This window comes from Oncorhynchus clarkii, chromosome 10, assembly GCF_045791955.1.
Source record: "Oncorhynchus clarkii lewisi isolate Uvic-CL-2024 chromosome 10, UVic_Ocla_1.0, whole genome shotgun sequence".
Lineage (NCBI taxonomy): Eukaryota > Metazoa > Chordata > Actinopteri > Salmoniformes > Salmonidae > Oncorhynchus > Oncorhynchus clarkii.
In genome coordinates this window covers 77,685,645-77,707,323 of record NC_092156.1, presented here as the reverse complement: position 1 = coordinate 77,707,323, position 21,679 = coordinate 77,685,645, and the positions used below count along the sequence as shown (strand labels likewise).

At 51.3% G+C, this 21,679-nt stretch overlaps 1 protein-coding gene across 1 annotated transcript in view; it reads left to right on the top strand.

The window, feature by feature from the left end:
- Positions 1-21,679, top strand: part of LOC139419356 (LIM domain only protein 7-like) — an 85,073-nt gene that overhangs the window by 22,990 nt on the left and 40,404 nt on the right. Inside the window, exons 9-19 of the mRNA XM_071169296.1 lie at positions 1-138; positions 521-772; positions 2,910-3,245; positions 3,931-4,194; positions 4,518-4,778; positions 11,441-12,307; positions 12,842-13,336; positions 13,813-13,851; positions 15,186-15,315; positions 18,160-18,317; positions 18,814-19,804. The exon at positions 1-138 is cut by the window's left edge and continues 52 nt beyond it. Of these exons, the coding sequence (XP_071025397.1) occupies positions 1-138; positions 521-772; positions 2,910-3,245; positions 3,931-4,194; positions 4,518-4,778; positions 11,441-12,307; positions 12,842-13,336; positions 13,813-13,851; positions 15,186-15,315; positions 18,160-18,317; positions 18,814-19,804 (3,931 nt within the window). The remainder of the gene's footprint in view (positions 139-520; positions 773-2,909; positions 3,246-3,930; positions 4,195-4,517; positions 4,779-11,440; positions 12,308-12,841; positions 13,337-13,812; positions 13,852-15,185; positions 15,316-18,159; positions 18,318-18,813; positions 19,805-21,679) is intronic.

Below are 21,679 nucleotides of genomic sequence, written 5' to 3'. Positions count from 1 at the left end.
CATGTTAGCTCGTCGTACGTCGGCCGGTGAATCACGGACCTTTGTTCCCTTTAACCAGTTCCTGCCCAATCGGAACGTCTCTGCCTACGTTCCCACCGCCAGACGCAGATCACGGCCCCAGGATGGAGAGCACGGCAGGTACACACACACATACACACACACAGGTAGGTACACATACACACACACGCACAGGTAGGTACACATACACACACACACACACACACACACAAGGGGACGTACACAGACACACATGCTCTTATTAAAGATCCCTCCCCTTCCCCTTCCCCTCCCTCCTTCCCTCCTTCCCTTCCCTCCTTCCCCTCCCTCCTTCCCTTCCCTGCTTCCCCTCCCTCCTTCCCCTCTCTCCCTCCCCTCCTTCCCTCCCTCGCTCCCTTCCCTCCTGCTCCTTACACCCTAACTCCCTCCCTCCTCCCTCCTTCCCCTCCCTCCTACACTCCCTCTCTCCCGCCCTTCCCTTCCCCTCTCTCCCTTCCCTTCCACTCCCTCCTTCTCCTCCCAGTCTCCCTCAGCCCATCTTAGAGGAGGGAGGAGGGGGGGAGGGGGGAGGTCCCTTTAAGAGACCACCAGGTCCCCGCTCCAGAAACTACAAGACAGTCACATGGGCCCCAGATGGGGAGGAGCCTAAAGAGGAAGAGTGGGGTCTTGGGCAGGAAGAGGAAGTGTTGAAACGGGAAGTAGAAGAACATCGGCGGCTGCAGAGGCTGGAGAAGGCGGGGATTAAAGTTATGCCCGCTGTGATTCGCTACGGCAGGTCAGCAGGCATGTGGCGTGTCGGCCTATGGCGTGTGGCCTAAGCTGTGACATCGCTGTGGTCGGCCTATGGCGTGTGGTCTATGCTGTGACATCACTGTGGTCGGCCTATGGCGTGTGGTCTATGCTGTGACATCACTGTGGTCGGCCTATGACGTGTGGTCTATGCTGTGACATCACTGTGGTCGGCCTATGGCGTGTGGTCTATGCTGTGACATCACAGTGGTCGGCCCATGGCGTGTGGTCTATGCTGTGACATCACTGTGGTCGGCCTATGGTGTGTGGTCTATGCTGTGACATCACAGTGGTCGGCCCATGGCGTGTGGTCTATGCTGTGACATCACTGTGGTCGGCCTATGGTGTGTGGTCTAAGCTGTGACATCACTGTGCTTTTGGTGCTTTGTTTCTCTGACTAATGTGATTAGTCATGTGGGAAGCTAGGAGAGCTGTCATTGGCTGCTGTCTGTTGTGGTCTTTAACTAGAACTATCTGTTACTGGAATGGAATGGATGGTCTTTAACTAGAACTAACTGTTAATGGAATGGATGGTCTTTAACTAGAACTATCTGTTACTGGAATGGATGGTCTTTAACTAGAACTATCTATTAATGGAATGGATGGTCTTTAACTAGAACTATCTGTTACTGGAATGGATGGTCTTTAACTAGAACTATCTGTTACTGGAATGGATGGTCTTTAACTAGAACTATCTGTTACTGGAATGGATGGTCTTTAACTAGAACTATCTGTTACTGGAATGGAATGGATGGTCTTTAACTAGAACTATCTGTTACTGGAATGGATGGTCTTTAACTAGAACTATATGTTACTGGAATGGAATGGATGGTCTTTAACTAGAACTATCTGTTACTGGAATGGATGGTCTTTAACTAGAACTATCTGTTACTGGAATGGATGGTCTTTAACTAGAACTATCTGTTACTGGAATGGGTGGTCTTTAACTAGAACTATCTGTTACTGGAATGGATGGTCTTTAACTAGAACTATCTGTTACTGGAATGGATGGTCTTTAACTAGAACTATCTGTTACTGGAATGGGTGGTCTTTAACTAGAACTATCTGTTACTGGAATGGATGGTCTTTAACTAGAACTATATGTTACTGGAATGGATGGTCTTTAACTAGAACTATCTGTTACTGGAATGGATGGTCTTTAACTAGAACTATCTATTAATGGAATGGATGGTCTTTAACTAGAACTATCTGTTACTGGAATGGATGGTCTTTAACTAGAACTATCTGTTACTGGAATGGATGGTCTTTAACTAGAACTAAATGTTACTGGAATGGATGGTCTTTAACTAGAACTATCTGTTACTGGAATGGATGGTCTTTAACTAGAACTATCTGTTACTGGAATGGATGGTCTTTAACTAGAACTATCTGTTACTGGAATGGAATGGATGGTCTTTAACTAGAACTATCTGTTACTGGAATGGATGGTCTTTAACTAGAACTATCTGTTACTGGAATGGATGGTCTTTAACTAGAACTATCTGTTACTGGAATGGAATGGATGGTCTTTAACTAGAACTATCTGTTACTGGAATGGATGGTCTTTAACTAGAACTATCTGTTACTGGAATGGATGGTCTTTAACTAGAACTATCTGTTACTGGAATGGATGGTCTTTAACTAGAATTATCTGTTACTGGAATGGATGGTCTTTAACTAGAACTATCTATTAATGGAATGGGTGGTCTTTAACTAGAACTAACTGTTACTGGAATGGATGGTCTTTAACTAGAACTATCTATTAATGGAATGGGTGGTCTTTAACTAGAACTATCTGTTACTGGAATGGATGGTCTTTAACTAGAACTATCTGTTACTGGAATGGATGGTCTTTAACTAGAACTATCTGTTACTGGAATGGATGGTCTTTAACTAGAACTATCTATTAATGGAATGGGTGGTCTTTAACTAGAACTATCTGTTACTGGAATGGATGGAGGATGATGTGTGGAGCTGAATAGAATTGCTGTGTTTGAGCTGTGTGTGTGTGTGTACGTGTGTAATGCTGTGTGTGTGTGTGTTGGACGGACACTAACAGCACGGACTTCGCACAGCATGGCATCATGGGAGTTGTAACGTTGCTATGCCAACCCCGTCTCCAGACCGGCGCCCCGTCTGGAGCAGCAGGAAGTTAAGTCACCATCCCCTGACATCATCCTGCGTCGCCATAATGACTTCCTGACCAACCAGAAGGCTGCGTGGGACTCTGACTCTGAGGGTGAGGCAGAGGGTGAAGAGGGGGGAGGAGGGGTGAGGAGGGTTCCTGACGTCCGTAGAGATGACCTGGCCTCCCGACGCGCCCCACGACCCCCCACTGCTCCCAGAGCGTACCAGTACGTCCCCCCACCTGACTGCAGTCTACGGGACAGAGAACTCTGGGAGGACATCAGACGAGCCTCACACACTGCTCTGATGGACAGGATGGAGCTGGAGACAAGGTTAGGGAGGGGAAGGGGAGGAGGGGTAGCAGGGAGAGAGGGAGGTAGGGGAGGGAGAGAGGAAGAGAGGAGGGAGGGAGAGAGAGGAAGGGGAGGGAGGGAGGGACAGAGAGAGAGAGAGGGAGGGAGGGACAGAGAGAGAGGGAGGGAGGAAGGGGAGGGAGGGACAGAGAGAGAGAGAGGGAGGGAGGGAGGAAGGGGAGGGAGGGACAGAGAGAGAGAGAGAGAGAGAGAGAGAGGGAGGGAGGAAGGGGAGGGAGGGACAGAGAGAGAGAGGGGACGGAGGGACCAAGGTGGGAAGGAGTAGAGGGAGGGATGGATGGAGGAAAAGAGAGGGGGAGAGGGGGGAAGCAGGTAAGGAGAGAGAGAGGGAGGGGGAGGGAGGTGAGGAGAGAGAGAGACGGAGAGAGAGAGGGAGAGAGAGTGGGCGAGAGAGAGAGGAGGGAGTGAAGGGGGGAGAGAGAGTGGGGGATAGAGAGTGGAATTTCTTTCATACTGTTTCTCCTTTCTTACTTTGACTTCCTGTTTATGACATCAGACTCCTTCCTTCCTGTTCTCTCTCCTCATTGGCTGTTGTTGTGGTCATGTGAATGTGCGTTCCAATGCCGTGTTTTCTGCGCACCCTGTGTGTTTGTGTTTCTGCGTGTGTGTTGTTGCTGCTGCGTATTCCTCTGTGATTGGTTAGTGCGAAAGAGGCAGTGTGTGACATCATCACACGCAGAGACAACCCCTTCCTTAGCCCAGCCTCCCAGCGAGAGGAAGAGGAGGAGGAGGAGGGTAGAGGTGTTAAGGTCCCATTACCCAATAAGACGAAAGATGACCTCGCTAGAAGGAGGGGCCATAATAGGTCACGCCCATCTCACAGAGACGGACCAATGAGCTTCGTCCATGCCTCCATCACCCAGTCAGATCTGGAGAAATGGGAGAGACTCAAGATGTCTGAACCCAGGTGTCTAACACACAAACACACACATTCACGCACGCACACACACACACACACACACACACACACACACACACACACACATGGATGGGGTCAGGAGAGTTTTTAGCTTAGCAACCGTAACCAGGAAAACCTTGCTGTTTGCTGAGAGAGAAAAAAGTGTCCTAGTGTGTGTGTGTGTGTGTGTGTGTGTGTGTGTGTGTGTGTGTGTGTGTGTGTGTGTGTGTGTGTGTGTGTGTGTGTGTGTGTGTGTGTGTGTGTGTGTGTGTGTGTGTGTGTGTGTGTGTGTGTGTGTGTGTGTGTGTGTGTGTGTGTGTGTGTGTGTGTAGTGAGTCTAGCCCCTCCCCTGTGTGTCAGGCATGTCTGGAGAAAGGTTCCGGAACCCCTGACATCATCTCTATGGCGACGGGGTCAATGCGAGGTTGTTCTAAGGTTGTGACCTTTGGCGGCGTGACAGAGCTGGAGGAACAGCCAATCAGCTCTTCCCGGGAAGGGGAGGAGTCTCAGTTGTTACGGCGACTGCTGGCCAAGGCAACCGTTGCCATGCCGATCATCGCGCTGGGCTCCCAGCTCTCCGAGCAGCAGGATAGGTACGACCCTGAACAGGACATGCTGCATCCGGCCTGATCTGGTTTGAACTGGTCTGATCTGGTCTGAACTGGTTTGAGCTGGTCTAAACTGGTGTGATCTTGTTCTGGGCTTGGCTGAACTGGGTTGAACCAGACTACTTACAAAGTAACATGTTTGCCACAAACGGAAGCCTGGTTTAACTCACCTTAGGTTAGAACCAACCAGGCTACAATCAGACTAGAACCAGACTAGAACCAGACTAGAACCAGACTAGAACCAGACTAGTACCAGACTAGTACCAGACTAGAACCAGACCAGAACCAAATCAAAATCAAATCAAATCAAATTTATTTATATAGCCCTTCGTACATCAGCTGATATCTCAAAGTGCTGTACAGAAACCCAGCCTAAAACCCCAAACAGCAAGCAATGCAGGTGTAGAAGCACGGTGGCTAGGAAAAACTCCCTAGAAAGGCCAAAACTTAGGAAGAAACCTAGAGAGGAACCAGGCTATGTGGGGTGGCCAGTCCTCTTCTGGCTGTGCCGGGTGGAGATTATAACAGAACATGGCCAAGATGTTCAAATGTTCATAAATGACCAGCATGGTCCAATAATAATAAGGCAGAACAGTTGAAACTGGAGCAGCAGCACGGCCAGGTGGACTGGGGACAGCAAGGAGTCATCATGTCAGGTAGTCCTGAGGCATGGTCCTAGGGCTCGGGTCCTCTGAGAGAGAGAAAGAAAGAGAGAATTAGAGAGAGCATATGTGGGGTGGCCAGTCCTCTTCTGGCTGTGCCGGGTGGAGATTATAACAGAACATGGCCAAGATGTTCATAAATGACCAGCATGGTCGAATAATAATAAGGCAGAACAGTTGAAACTGGAGCAGCAGCACGGCCAGGTGGACTGGGGACAGCAAGGAGTCATCATGTCAGGTAGTCCTGAGGCATGGTCCTAGGGCTCGGGTCCTCTGAGAGAGAGAAAGAAAGAGAAAAAGAGAAAATTAGAGAGAGCACACTTAAATTCACACAGGACACCGAATAGGACAGGAGAAGTACTCCAGATATAACAAACTGACCCTAGCCCACCGACACATAAACTACAGCAGCATAAATACTGGAGGCTGAGACAGGAGGGGCAGGAGACACTGTGGCCTCATCCGAGGACACCCCCGGACAGGGCCAAACAGGAAGGATATAACCCCACCCACTTTGCCAAAGCACAGCCCCCACACCACACCACAGTGATATCTTCAGCCACCAACTTGCCATCATGAGACAAGGCCGAGTATAGCCCACAAAGATCTCCACCACGGCACAACCCTAGGGGGGGCGCCAACCCAGACAGGAAGATCACATCAGTGACTCAACCCACTCAAGTGACGCACCCCTCCTAGGGACGGTATGAAAGAGCCCTAGTAAGCCAGTGACTCAGCCCCTGTAATAGGGTTAGAGGCAAAGAATCCCAGTGGAAAGAGGGGAACCGGCCAGGCAGAGACAGCAAGGGCGGTTCGTTGCTCCAGAGCCTTTCTGTTCACCTTCCCACTCCTGGGCCAGACTACACTTAATTATATGACCCACTGAAGAGATGAGTCTTCAGTAAAGACTTAAAGGTTGAGGCCCGAGTTTGCGTCTCTGACATGGGTAGGCAGATCATTCCATAAAAATGGAGCTCTATTGGAGAAAGCCCTGCCTCCAGCTGTTTGACAATTAGGAGGCCTGCGTCTTGTGACCGTAGCGTACGGAGACTTATTTTTTGGTTCTAGTCAGGATTCTAGCAGCCGTATTTAGCACTAACTGAAGTTTATTTAGTGCTTTATCCGGGTAGCCGGAAAGTAGAGCATTGCAGTAGTCTAACCTAGAAGTGACAAAAGCATGGATTAATTTTTCTGCATCATTTTTGGACAGAAAGTTTCTGATTTTTGCAATGTTACGTAGATGGAAAAAAGCTGTCCTTGAAATGGTCTTGATATGTTCTTCAAAAGAGAGATCAGGGTCCAGAGTAACGCCGAGGTCCTTCACAGTTTTATTTGAGACGACTGTACAACCATTAAGGTTAATTGTCAGATTCAACAGAAGATCTCTTTGTTTCTTGGGACCTAGAACAAGCATCTCTGTTTTGTCCGAGTTTAAAAGTAGAAAGTTTGCAGCCATCCACTTCCTTATGTCTGAAACACATGCTTCTAGCAAGGGCAATTTTGGGGCTTCACCATGTTTCATTGAAATGTACAGCTGTGTGTCATCCGCATAGCAGTGAAAGTTAATATTATGTTTTCGAATGACATCCCCAAGAGGTAAAATATATAGTGAAAACAATAGTGGTCCTAAAACGGAACCTTGAGGAACACCGAAATTTACAGTTGATTTGTCAGAAGACAAACCATTCACAGAGACAAACTGATATCTTTCCAACAGATAAGATCTAAACCAGGCCAGAACTTGCCCGTGTAGACCAATTTGGGTTTCCAATCTCTCCAAAAGAATGTGGTGATCGATGGTATCAAAAGCAGCACTAAGGTCTAGGAGCACAAAGACAGATGCAGCGCCTCGGTCTGATGCCATTAAAAGGTCATTTACCACCTTCACAAGTGCAGTCTCAGTGCTATGATGGGGTCTAAAACCAGACTGAAGCATTTCGTATACATTGTTTGTCTTCAGGAAGGCAGTGAGTTGTTGCGCAACAGCCTTTTCTAAAAATTTTGAGAGGAATGGAAGATTTGATATAGGCCGATAGTTTTTTATATTTTCTGGGTCAAGGTTTGGCTTTTTCAAGAGAGGCTTTATAACCAGACTAGAACCAGACTAGAACCAGACTAGGCTAGAACCAGACTAGAACAGAACCAGACTAGAACCAGACTAGAACAGAACCAGACTGGAACAGAACCAGGCTAGAACCAGACTAGAACAGAACCAGACTAGAACAGAACCAGACTAGAACCAGACTAGAACAGAACCAGACTGGAACAGAACCAGGCTAGAACCAGACTAGAACCAGCATAGAACAGAACCAGGCTAGATCCAATCTGAAACAGGGCCAAATGGGTTGTTGCGGGTAGTGGTGGGTTGTAATGCTAAGGACTGTGCTGCTCTGTTCTGCTAGGCCTGGGTGTGTCTGGCTGTGGCGCTGGACTGGACTGGCCCTGGCTACATCAGTGGGTACTCTGGTACTCTTTTTAAAAATGTTGTCGAATCTGGTAGAACTGGTGCCTGTAACATTGTCCCCTGGTAGAACTGGTGCCTGTAACATTGTCTCCTGGTAGAACTGGTGCCTGTAACATTGTCCTCTGGTAGAACTGGTGCCTGTAACATTGTCCCCTGGTAGAACTGGTGCCAGTAACATTGTCCCCTGGTAGAACTGGTGCCAGTAACATTGTCCACTGTCGGAACTAGAAGCACAAGCATTTCGCTACACTCGCATTAACATCTGTGTATGTGACAAATACATTTGATTTGATTTGATTTTTGTAACATTGTCTCCTGGTAGAACTGGTGCCTGTAACATTGTCTCTTGGTAGAACTGGTGCCTGTAACATTGTCCCCTGGTAGAACTAGTGCCTGTAACATTGTCCCCAGTAACATTGTCTCCTGGTAGAACTGGTGCCTGTAACATTGTCCCCTGTAACATTGTCCCCTGGTAGAACTGGTGCCTGTAACATTGTCTCCTGGTCGAACTGGTGCCTGTAACATTGTCCTCTGGTAGAACTGGTGCCTGTAACATTGTCCCCTGGTAGAACTGGTGCCTGTAACATTGTCCCCTGGTAGAACTGGTGCCTGTAACATTGTCCCCTGTAACATTGTCCCCTGGTAGAACTGGTAACTGTAACATTGTCTCCTGGTAGAACTGGTGCCTGTAACATTGTCTCCTGGTAGAACTGGTGCCTGTAACATTGTTCCCTGGTAGAACTGGTGCCTGTAACATTGTCCCCTGGTAGAACTGGTGCCTATAACATTGTCCCCTGGTAGAACTGGTGCCTGTAACATTGTCTCCTGGTAGAACTGGTGCCTGTAACATTGTCCCCTGGTAGAACTGGTGCCTGTAACATTGTCCCCTGGTAGAACTGGTGCCTGTAACATTGTCCCCTGGTAGAACTGGTGCCTGTAACATTGTTCCCTGGTAGAACTGGTGCCTGTAACATTGTCCCCTGGTAGAACTGGTGCCTGTAACATTGTCCCCTGGTAGAACTGGTGCCTGTAACATTGTCCCCTGTAACATTGTCCCCTGGTAGAACTGGTAACTGTAACATTGTCTCCTGGTAGAACTGGTGCCTGTAACATTGTCTCCTGGTAGAACTGGTGCCTGTAACATTGTCCCCTGGTAGAACTGGTGCCTGTAACATTGTCCCCTGGTAGAACTGGTGCCTGTAACATTGTCCCCTGTAACATTGTCCCCTGGTAGAACTGGTAACTGTAACATTGTCTCCTGGTAGAACTGGTGCCTGTAACATTGTCCCCTGGTAGAACTGGTGCCTGTAACATTGTCCCCTGTAACATTGTCCCCTGGTAGAACTGGTGCCTGTAACATTGTCCCCTGGTAGAACGAGCCCGTGATTTGTTCTCCAATTGTTTTCTGCAGCATCACGTAGGAATAACCTTCCTACTAAAGTCATTACCATTGGTTTAGACTGTGTAATTGCCTACTGAGATGGTAGGCTATTCAATAAATACATTGTTTTATCTAACATATCCAAGCAGAAATGACTCAAGATGAATTGATGTGCAACCTAATCCAGTGATGTATGTATTTGTATTTAATATGGACCCCATTAGTTCCTGCCAAGGCAGCAGCTACTCTTCCTGGGGTTTATTATGGATCCCCATTAGTTCCTGCCAAGGCAGCAGCTACTCTTCCTGGGGTTTATTATGGATCCCCATTAGTTCCTGCCAAGGCAGCAGCTACTCTTCCTGGGGTTTATTATGGATCCCCATTAGTTCCTGCCAAGGCAGCAGCTACTCTTCCTGGGGTTTATCATGGATCCCCATTAGTTCCTACCAAGGCAGCAGCTACTCTTCCTAGGGTTTATTATGGATCCCCGTTAGTTCCTGCCAAGGCAGCAGCTACTCTTCCTGGGGTTTATTATGGATCCCCATTAGTTCCTGCCAAGGCAGCAGCTACTCTTCCTGGGGTTTATTATGGATCCCCATTAGTTCCTGCCAAGGCAGCAGCTACTCTTCCTGGGTTTATTATGGATCCCCATTAGTTCCTGCCAAGGCAGCAGCTACTCTTCCTGGGGTTTATTATGGATCCCCATTAGTTCCTGCCAAGGCAGCAGCTACTCTTCCTGGGGTTTATTATGGATCCCCATTAGTTCCTGCCAAGGCAGCAGCTACTCTTGCTGGGGTTTATTATGGATCCCCATTAGTTCCTACCAAGGCAGCAGCTACTCTTCCTGGGGGTTTATTATGGATCCCCATTAGTTCCTGCCAAGCCAGCAGCTACTCTTCCTGGGGTTTATTATGGATCCCCATTAGTTCCTGCCAAGGCAGCAGCTACTCTTCCTGGGGTTTATTATGGATCCCCATTAGTTCCTGCCAAGGCAGCAGCTACTCTTCCTGGGGTTTATTATGGATCCCCATTAGTTCCTACCAAGGCAGCAGCTACTCTTCCTGGGGGTTTATTATGGATCCCCATTAGTTCCTGCCAAGCCAGCAGCTACTCTTCCTGGGGTTTATTATGGATCCCCATTAGTTCCTGCCAAGGCAGCAGCTACTCTTCCTGGGGTTTATCATGGATCCCCATTAGTTCCTACCAAGGCAGCAGCTACTCTTCCTAGGGTTTATTATGGATCCCCGTTAGTTCCTGCCAAGGCAGCAGCTACTCTTCCTGGGGTTTATTATGGATCCCCATTAGTTCCTGCCAAGGCAGCAGCTACTCTTCCTGGGGTTTATTATGGATCCCCATTAGTTCCTGCCAAGGCAGCAGCTACTCTTCCTGGGTTTATTATGGATCCCCATTAGTTCCTGCCAAGGCAGCAGCTACTCTTCCTGGGGTTTATTATGGATCCCCATTAGTTCCTGCCAAGGCAGCAGCTACTCTTCCTGGGGTTTATTATGGATCCCCATTAGTTCCTGCCAAGGCAGCAGCTACTCTTCCTGGGGTTTATTATGGATCCCCATTAGTTCCTGCCAAGGCAGCAGCTACTCTTCCTGGGGTTTATTATGGATCCCCATTAGTTCCTTTCAAGGCAGCAGCTACTCTTCCTGGGGTTTATTGATGATGCTTTTACTGATTAGACATAAAATAAAATAGTTCATACATGAGGGCTTGCTTTGTTATCCAACTGATCTTGTGTCTTTTCTGCCATCCTGTAGCTGCTTACAGCTATATTCATTATTATCATAAGTCACTAGCTCTATGAGTAGCTGTGTGTGAAGCTACATGTGTTCTGTGTTTTATCTTAATTGCTGCACAGGAAGTTGCCATAGAGAGATGGAAAGGCATTATATATTTCTCTCTTCCATCTCTCCCTTTCTCTCTCTTTCTCCCTTTCGCTCTCTCTATCTTCCTCTCTCTCTCTCTCTCTCTCTCTCTCTCTCTCTCTCTCTCTCTATCGAGCGCTCTCTCTCCCTTTGTTTCTCTCTCTCTCTCAGTCTGTGTGTGTGTCAGAAGGGGATTGTTGTGTTCTTCCTGCTGCTATGGTTACAAAAGTTACACTACCTCTTCTCCCCCCTTGATGACCTCACAGCCATATGGGCGGAGTCGACGCCACACATACCCCGCCTCCCAACCCTGGCCCCTCCCCCCTGAGCCCAGAGTCTCCTCCCTCCCTGTTGGAGCTAGAAGCCCGTCTGGCGCAGTACGAGAGGAGAGTGAGAGAGGAGGAGGAGGATGGAGGGAGAGATGAAAGGAAGGTTCCGGACCTTCAGAAGGATGACATGATGGCCAGGAAGACAGGCGCGTTCCCCAGGACCCACAACACCACGACAACAACATTAAACCGCTTCCTACCACTGCCGGGTTCCAAACGCCCACCACAGGAAGTAGTTACAGACAGGAAGATACAGCAATCCAGGGTCTCCATGGACATGCCTCAACAGCACCCCAACGTGGCAATGGTCGTCAGGCCGCCCGTTCCCAGCCATTGTAACTATGATGATGATGATGAGGAGGAGGAAGAGTGCCCTGTACCAGACCTGGAGAAGGATGATATGTTGGCTCGTAGGACCGGGGCATACCAACACAGCGCGGGGAGAACTGGACGCTCCTTTAACCTGTTCCTGCCTGTCCCTGGAGCGGCCCAACAGAAGAACACCCCCTCTGGTGGACCCAACCAACTCTACAAGAACACCCCTGCTGGTGGATCCAACCAACTCTACAAGAACACCCCTGCTGGTGGACCCAACCAACTCTACAAGAACACCCCCTCTGGTGGACCCAACCAACTCTACCAGAACACCCCCTCTGGTGGACCCAACCAACTCTACCAGAACACCCCCTCTGGTGGACCCAACCAACTCTACAAGAACACCCCCTCTGGTGGACCCAACCAACTCTACCAGAACACCCCCGCTGGTGGACCCAACCAACTCTACAGACACAAACAGCAACCCAGGTACAGACAGGACAACAGACTGACACACTGATGATGCTTGGAGACTTGGTGCTTTGCTTACCCACTAACGTGTGTGTGTGTGTGTGTGTGTGTGTGTGTGTGTGTGTGTGTGTGTGTGTGTGTGTGTGTGTGTGTGTGTGTGTGTGTGTGTGTGTGTGTGTGTGTGTGTGTGTGTGTGCGCCCGTCCGTCCGTCTGTCTGTCTGGTCTGATGTATCACAACTAAAACATCTGTCTGGTGGTGCTCTGACATCATGGTCTGGGTTTGACTACTACTGTCTGGTGGTGCTCTGACATCATGGTCTGGGTTTGACTACTACTGTCTGTGGCTATGGTTTGGATAGCTCCGTGCTCTGTATCTGTGATTGCTTGGTTTTGTCTGGTCTGTGATCACTTGGTTTTGTCTGTGTCTGTCATTGCTTGGTTTGGTCTGTGTCTGTGATCGTTTGGTTTGGTCTGTGTCTGTAATCGCTTGGTTTCATCTGGTCTGTGTTGAACTGTCCCCGCTTGATGATGTCACTGGCCGTCTTTCTCAGCAGTGGCGTTTCCACAGCAACAGGAACTGAAGCCCCAACCAGGAAGTGTCTCGAGGACAACCCCTATCTCTCCTCCCCCTCTTCTCCCTCCACCCTACTCTCCTCCCACACCCTCACTCCTCCTCCCACCCCTCCTCTCCCCCAGCTTAGTGGGAGGGAAAAAAGGAGGGAGGAGGGGATGGAGAGAGGGAAGGAGAGAGGGAAGGAGAGAGAGATGGAGAGAGGGAAAGAGAGAGAGATGGAGAGAGGAGAGGAGACAGAGATGGAGAGAGAGAAGGAGAGAGAGATGGAGAGAGGAGAGGAGACAGAGATGGAGAGAGAGGAGAGAGGGAAGGAGATAGAGAAGGAGATACAGATGGAGACAGAGATGAAGGAGAGACGGAAGGAGATAGAGATTGAGAGAGGAGAGGAGACAGAGATGGAGAGAGGGAAGAAGGTGGGAGAGTCTAAGAGAAGACCGTTCTGGGTGGAAGACAATGATCTGCCTCCAATGATGTGAGATCACACACACACTCACACACACACACACACACACACACACACACACACACACACACACACACACACACACACACACACACACACACACACACCCACACACACACACCCCCACACACCCACACCCACACCCACATACACACACCCACGCACACCCACGCACACACCCGCACACACCCGCGCACACCCACACACACACACACACACCCACACATACACCCATACCCCCCCCCCCCCCCCACACACACACACACACACACATGTTGTTTCTGTTATATTACATCAGATCTGTCATGTTGTTACTAACTCTCTCTCTCTCTCTCCACCCTGTCTCTCTCCCCCCCTCTCTCTGTCTCTCTTTCCCCTCTCTCTCTCTCTCGCACTCTCGCACTCCCTCTCTCTTTCCCCCTCTCGCACTCTCTCTCTCTTTCCCCCCTCTCAATCTCTCGCTCTCCACCTCTCTTTCTCTGCAGGTTGAGCAGGAGAGTGTCTAAGATGTCTGAGGAGTTGGAGTAAGTCTCTCTCTGTCTAAGATGTCTGAGGAGTACACACTCTCTCTCTCTCCTACCCTTCCTACCCTACCTACCCTACCTACCCTACCCTACTCTACTCTACCCTACCCTACCTACCCTACCCTACCAACCCTACCCTACTCTACCCTACCTACCCTACCCTACTCTACTCTACCCTACCCTACTCTACCCTACCCTGCCCTACCTACCCTACCCTACTCTACCCTACCTACCCTGCCCTACCTACCTACCCTACTCTACCCTACTCTACCCTACCTACCCTGCCCTAGCTACTCTACCCTACCCTACCTACCCTGCCCTACCTACCTACCCTACCCTACTCTACCCTACCTACCCTGACCTACCTACCCTACCTACCCTACCTACCCTACTCTACCCTACCTACCCTGACCTACCTACCCTACCTACCCTACTCTACCCTACCTACCCTACCTACCTACCCTACATACAGTACCTACCCTACCTACCTACCCTACCTACCTACCTACCTACCCATCTTCCCTACCCTACCTACCTACCTACCTACCTACCCTACCCTACCCTACCTACCCTACATACAGTACCTACCCTACCCTACCTACCTACCTACCCTACTCCACCCTACTCCACCCTACCTGCCCTACCTACCTACCCAACCTACCTTGCCCTACCTACCTACCCTACCCTACCTACCCTACATACAGTACCTACCCTACCTACCCTACATACCTACCCTACCTCCATTCATACCTACCTAGCTACCCAACCTACCCTACCTCCATTCATACCTACCTAGCTACCCTAACCTACCCAACCCTACCCAACACACCCTACTCTACCTACCTACCCTACCCTGCCTACTCTACCCTACCTACCTACCTACCTACCTACCTACCTACCTACCTACCTACCCACCCTACCCTACCCTACCCTACCCTACCTATACTACCCTACCTTACCTACCCTACTGAACCTTACCTTACCTACCCTACCCAACCCCACCCTACCCAACCCACCCTACTCTACACAACCTACTCTACCCGACCCTACCCAACTCTACCCAACTCTACCCTACCCTACCCTGCCTACCTACCCACCTACCCTACCCTACCCAACCTACCCTACCCACCTACCCTACCCAACCCTACCCAACCTACCCTACCATACCCTACCCTGCCTACCTACCCACCTACCCTACCCAACCCTACCCAACCTACCCTACCCTACCCTGCCTACCCTTCCTCCATATGCATTCAACCAAAACAGCAAACAGCTAATGGCAACTCCTCTCTGACATCACTCTGATTTCCTGTTTCCGGTTCCCTGCTGTCTAGGAGCATAAGTATAATTAACATGCACAGCGAGGAAGAGGGGGCGGGACTACTTCAGCCTCTCGGCCAATCACGATATGACGGCATGCAGGAACAGTACACCAATCACCAGGAGGAGGAGGAATGGCAAGACGTAAGACAGACGGACGGACAGAATCTCCTCTCTCCTTTCCTCCCTCTAGGCACAGACAGACATCCCTCTCTCCTCTCCTCATCCACTCTCCACTCATCCCTCTCTCCTCTCCTCACCCACTCTCCTCTCTCCACTCCTCTTCCCACTCTCCTCTCATCCCTCTCCTCATCCACTCTCCTCTCATCCCTCTCTCCTCACCCACTCTCCTCTCTCCACTCCTCTTCCCGCTCTCCTCTCATCCCTCTCTCCTCTCTCCTTTCTCCTCCCCTCTCCACTCCTCTTCCCTCTCTCCTCTCATCCCTCTCTCCTCTCTCCTCCCCTCTCCTCCCCTCTCATCCCTCTCTCCTCTCTCCACTCCTCTTCCCGCTCTCCTCTCATCCCTCTCTCCTCTCCTCATCCACTCTCCTCTCATCCCTCTCTCCTCTCTCCTCTCTCCTCTCTCCTCTCTCCTCCCCTCTCCTCTCATCCCTCTCTCCTCTCTCCTCCCCTCTCCTCTCATCCCTCTCTCCTCTCCTCTCCTCTCCTCCCCTCTCCTCTCATCCCTCTCTCCTCTCTCCACTCCTCTTCCCGTTCCCCTCTCATCCCTCTCTCCTCTCTCCTCCCCTCTCCTCTCCTCCCCTCTCCTCTCATCCCCCTCTCCTCTCTCCTCCCCTCTCCTCTCATCCCTCTCTCCTCTCTCCTCCCCTCTCCTCTCATCCCTCTCTCCTCTCTCCTCCCCTCTCCTCTCATCCCTCTCTCCTCTCTCCTCCACTCTCCGCTCATCCCTCTCTCCTCTCTCCTCCCCTCTCCTCTCATCCCTCTCTCCTCTCTCCTCCCCTCTCCTCTCACCCCCCTCTCCTCTCTCCTCCCCTCTCCTCTCATCCCCCTCTCCTCTCTCCTCCCCTCTCCTCTCATCCCCCTCTCCTCTCTCCTCCCCTCTCCTCTCATCCCCCTCTCCTCTCTCCTCCCCTCTCCTCTCATCCCCTCTCCTCTCTCCTCCCCTCCTCTCTCCTCCCCTCTCCTCTCATCCCCCTCTCCTCTCTCCTCCCCTCTCCTCTCATCCCCCCCTCCTCTCTCCTCCCCTCTCCTCTCATCCCCCTCTCCTCTCTCCTCCCCTCTCCTCTCTCCTCCCCTCTCCTCTCCTCCCCTCTCCTCTCATCCCCCTCTCCTCTCTCCTCCCCTCTCCTCTCATCCCTCTCTCCTCTCTCCTCCCCTCTCCTCTCATCCCTCTCTCCTCTCTCCTCCCCTCTCCTCTCATCCCTCTCTCCTCTCTCCTCCCCTCTCCTCTCATCCCTCTCTCCTCTCTCCTCCCCTCTCCTCTCACCCCCCTCTCCTCTCTCCTCCCCTCTCCTCTCATCCCCCTCTCCTCTCTCCTCCCCTCTCCTCTCATCCCCCTCTCCTCTCTCCTCCCCTCTCCTCTCATCCCCCTCTCCTCTCTCCTCCCCTCTCCTCTCATCCCCTCTCCTCTCTCCTCCCCTCCTCTCTCCTCCCCTCTCCTCTCATCCCCCTCTCCTCTCTCCTCCCCTCTCCTCTCATCCCTCTCTCCTCTCTCCTCCCCTCTCCTCTCACCCCCCTCTCCTCTCTCCTCCCCTCTCCTCTCATCCCCCTCTCCTCTCTCCTCCCCTCTCCTCTCATCCCCCTCTCCTCTCTCCTCCCCTCTCCTCTCATCCCCCTCTCCTCTCTCCTCCCCTCTCCTCTCATCCCCCTCTCCTCTCTCCTCCCCTCCTCTCTCCTCCCCTCTCCTCTCATCCCCCTCTCCTCTCTCCTCCCCTCTCCTCTCATCCCTCTCTCCTCTCTCCTCCCCTCTCCTCTCACCCCCCTCTCCTCTCTCCTCCCCTCTCCTCTCATCCCCCTCTCCTCTCTCCTCCCCTCTCCTCTCATCCCCCTCTCCTCTCTCCTCCCCTCTCCTCTCATCCCCCTCTCCTCTCTCCTCCCCTCTCCTCTCATCCCCTCTCCTCTCTCCTCCCCTCCTCTCTCCTCCCCTCTCCTCTCATCCCCCTCTCCTCTCTCCTCCCCTCTCCTCTCATCCCTCTCTCCTCTCTCCTCCCCTCTCCTCTCACCCCCCTCTCCTCTCTCCTCCCCTCTCCTCTCATCCCCCTCTCCTCTCTCCTCCCCTCTCCTCTCATCCCCCTCTCCTCTCTCCTCCCCTCTCCTCTCATCCCCCTCTCCTCTCTCCTCCCCTCTCCTCTCATCCCCCTCTCCTCTCTCCTCCCCTCTCCTCTCATCCCCCTCTCCTCTCTCCTCCCCTCTCCTCTCATCCCCTCTCCTCTCTCCTCCCCTCCTCTCTCCTCCCCTCTCCTCTCATCCCCCTCTCCTCTCTCCTCCCCTCTCCTCTCATCCCTCTCTCCTCTCTCCTCCCCTCTCCTCTCATCCCCCTCTCCTCTCTCCTCCCCTCTCCTCTCATCCCCCCCTCCTCTCTCCTCCCCTCTCCTCTCATCCCCCTCTCCTCTCTCCTCCCCTCTCCTCTCATCCCTCTCTCCTCTCTCCTCCCCTCTCCTCTCATCCCTCTCTCCTCTCTCCTCCCCTCTCCTCTCATCCCCCTCTCCTCTCTCCTCCCCTCTCCTCTCATCCCCCTCTCCTCTCTCATCCCTCTCTCCTCTCATCCCTCTCTCCTCTCTCCTCCCCTCTCCTCTCATCCCCCTCTCCTCTCTCCTCCCCTCTCCTCTCATCCCCCCCTCCTCTCTCCTCCCCTCTCCTCTCATCCCCCTCTCCTCTCTCCTCCCCTCTCCTCTCATCCCTCTCTCCTCTCTCCTCCCCTCTCCTCTCATCCCTCTCTCCTCTCTCCTCCCCTCTCCTCTCATCCCCCTCTCCTCTCTCCTCCCCTCTCCTCTCATCCCCCTCTCCTCCCTCCTCCCCGCCCTCTAGGACCTAGCCCGGTGGAAGAGTCGTCGCCGCAGTGCTTCTCAGGATCTGATCAGGAAAGAGGAGGAGAGGAAGCGGATGGAGAGGATGATGAAGGAGGAGGAGGGAGGCCACACCCAGAAGAAGAACATCAAGACGTACAGAGAGATCGTAGAGGACAAGTACGGAGAGAGGAAGGAGGAGAAGGAGAGGGAGGGAAAGAGAGGAAAGGGAGGAGGAGGAGAGGAAGGAGGAAGAGAGGAGAGGAGAGGGGAGGAGGGGAGGGAGGAGGGATTAGAGGAAAGGGGAGGGAGGGGAGGGAGGGAGGGAAGGAGGGGGAGGAGGAGGAGGAGAGGGGAGGAGGGGGAGGAGAGGGGGGAGGGAGAGGAGAAGAGAGCGGGAGAGGGGAAGGAGGAGAGGGAGGGGGATTAGAGGAGAGGGGAGAAGGGGGAGGAGAGGGGGGAGGGAGAGGAGAAGAGAGGGGAAGGAGGAGAGGAGAAGAAAGGGAGAGGGAGAGGAGGAGGAGAGGGGACCTAAATCTTTCTCACTCCTTGTATCACCAGCTTCTAATACAGGTCTGTCTTGTAAAATAGTTGTATCTCACTGTGACTAAAGGTTAAAGGTTAATACAGGTTCATAAAAAATGGAATAAACTCTACCCCCCGTCTTTCACTACAGAGAGCGTAGGGAGGCGGAGCTGTGTGATGCGTACAGGAGGGCGGGCTCTAAAGCGGAAGCTGCCATGGTTCTCCAGCGTTACGCTCTCCGCTTCACCATCAGTGATTCAACGCTGGACAGTCTGCAGCTACCTAGAACCATTACTACTGACCAGAACCCTGATTCTAGAACACCTGCTACCAACCAGAACCCTGAGTTTAGAACCACTACTACCAACCAGAACCTTGAGTCTAGAACCATTACTACCAACCAGAACCCTGAGTCTAAAACCATCACTACTGACCAGAACCCTGAGTCTAGAACCATTACTACTGACCAGAACCCTAACCCTAGAACCAGTATTAATAACCAGAACTCTGAGTCTACAACCATTACTACTGACCAGAACTCTGAGTCTACAACCATTACTACTGACCAGAACCCAGAGTCTAGAACCATTACTACTGACCAGAACCTTGAGTCTAGAACCATTAGTACTGACCAGAACCCTAAGTCTAGAACCATTACCTCTGACCAGAACCCTGAGTCTAGAACCATTACTACTGACCAGAACCCTAACCCTAGAACCATTATTACTAACCAGAACCCTGAGTCTAGAACCATTACTGCTGACCAGAACCCTGAGTCTAGAACCATTACCCCTGACCAGAACCCTGAGTCTAGAACCATTATTACTGACCAGAACCCTGAGTCTAGAAGCATAATTACTAACCAGAACCCTGAGTCTAGAACCATTACTGCTGACTACAACCCCGACTCTGACCCTGACAACCCAGAACGAGCTGGAAACGGACTAGAGGCCCTGCAGACTGACACAAAGCAAGAGCCCCGAGCCCCCCCCCAAAAACAAATCTCTGTCACACACACCCAACACACACAGCTCCAAACCCAAAACACCCAACACACCCAACACACGCACACACAAAACCACTCCACACAAAGTCAGCACACACTCCCCCCTCCCATCTCCCCCCCTCCCGGCCCCTCCCTCTCCTAACAGCCAAGCCCTACTGCCAGCCACCAGAGACACAGCCTGGACACAAGCCTGTTAAGGTAAGGGCAGGTAGGGATAGGGGTTAGGGGTTAAGCGTAATTCAGCGTCCACAGACACAGACGCAATAGTCCGGCGTCCCATTGTGACATAGCTCTTGAGACCACCGTCCGTGGGGGACGAACAGCCCAAACGGGCACCTCTATTCATTTCAATGTGTTGACACTTTGAGAAAATGGTTGAGCCTAGACGCTTTAGGGGCTAGGAGAATTCACACTTTATCAGCCAGCACCCCATTTTTATCTAATGATACCCCGAATCACCCCAAATCTAATGATACCCCACACCACCCCAAATCTAATGATACCCCACACCACCCCAAATCTAATGATGCCCCGAATCACCCCAAATCTAATGATACCCCACACCACCCCAAATCTAATGATACCCCACACCACCCCAAATCTAATGACACCCCACACCACCCCAAATCTAATGATACCCCACACCACCCCAAATCTAATGATACCCCACACCACCCCAAATCTAATGATGCCCCGAATCACCCCAAATCTAATGATACCCCACACCACCCCAAATCTAATGATACCCCACACCACCCCAAATCTAATGACACCCCACACCACCCCAAATCTAATGATACCCCACACCACCCCAAATCTAATGATACCCCACACCACCCCAAATCTAATGACACCCCACACCACCCCAAATCTAATGATACATCACACCACCCCAAATCTAATGATACCCCACACCACCCCAAATCTAATGATACCCCACACCACCCCAAATCTAATGATACCCCACACCACCCCAAATCTTATGATATCCCACACCACCCCAAATCTAATGATACCCCACACCACCCCAAATCTAATGATACCTCACACCACCCAAAATCTAATGATACCCCACCCCACCCCAAATCTTATGATACCCCACACCACCCAAAATCTAATGATACCTCACACCACCCCAAATCTAATGACACCCCACCCCAAATCTAATGATACCCCAAATCTAATGATACCCCACACCACCCCAAATCTAATGATACCCCACACCGCCCCAAATCTAATGACACCCCACCCCAAATCTAAAGATACCCCAAATCTAATGATACCCCACACCACCCCAAATCTAATGACACCCCACCCTAATGATACACCACCCCAAATCTAATGATACCCCACACCACCCCAAATCTAACGATACCTCACACCACCCCAAATCTAATGATACCCCACACCACCCCAAATCTAATGACACCTCACCCCACCCCAAATCTAATGATAACCCAAATCTAATGATACCCCACACCACCCCAAATCTAATGATACCTCACACCACCCCAAATCTAATGATACCCCACCCCAAATCAAATGATACCCCAAATCTAATGATACCCCACACCACCCCAAATCTAATGATACCTCACACCACCCCAAATCTAATGATACCCCACACCACCCCAAATCTAATGATACCCCACACCACCCCAAATCTAATGATACCCCACACCACCCCAAATATAATGACACCCCACCCTAATGATACACCACCCCAAATCTAATGATACCCCACACCACCCCAAATCTAATGATACCCCACACCACCCCAAATCTAACGATACCTCACACCACCCCAAATCTAATGATACCCCACACCACCCCAAATCTAATGACACCTCACCCCACCCCAAATCTAATGATAACCCAAATCTAATGATACCCCACACCACCCCAAATCTAATGATACCTCACACCACCCCAAATCTAATGATACCCCACCCCACCCCAAATCAAATGATACCCCAAATCTAATGATACCCCACACCACCCCAAATCTAAT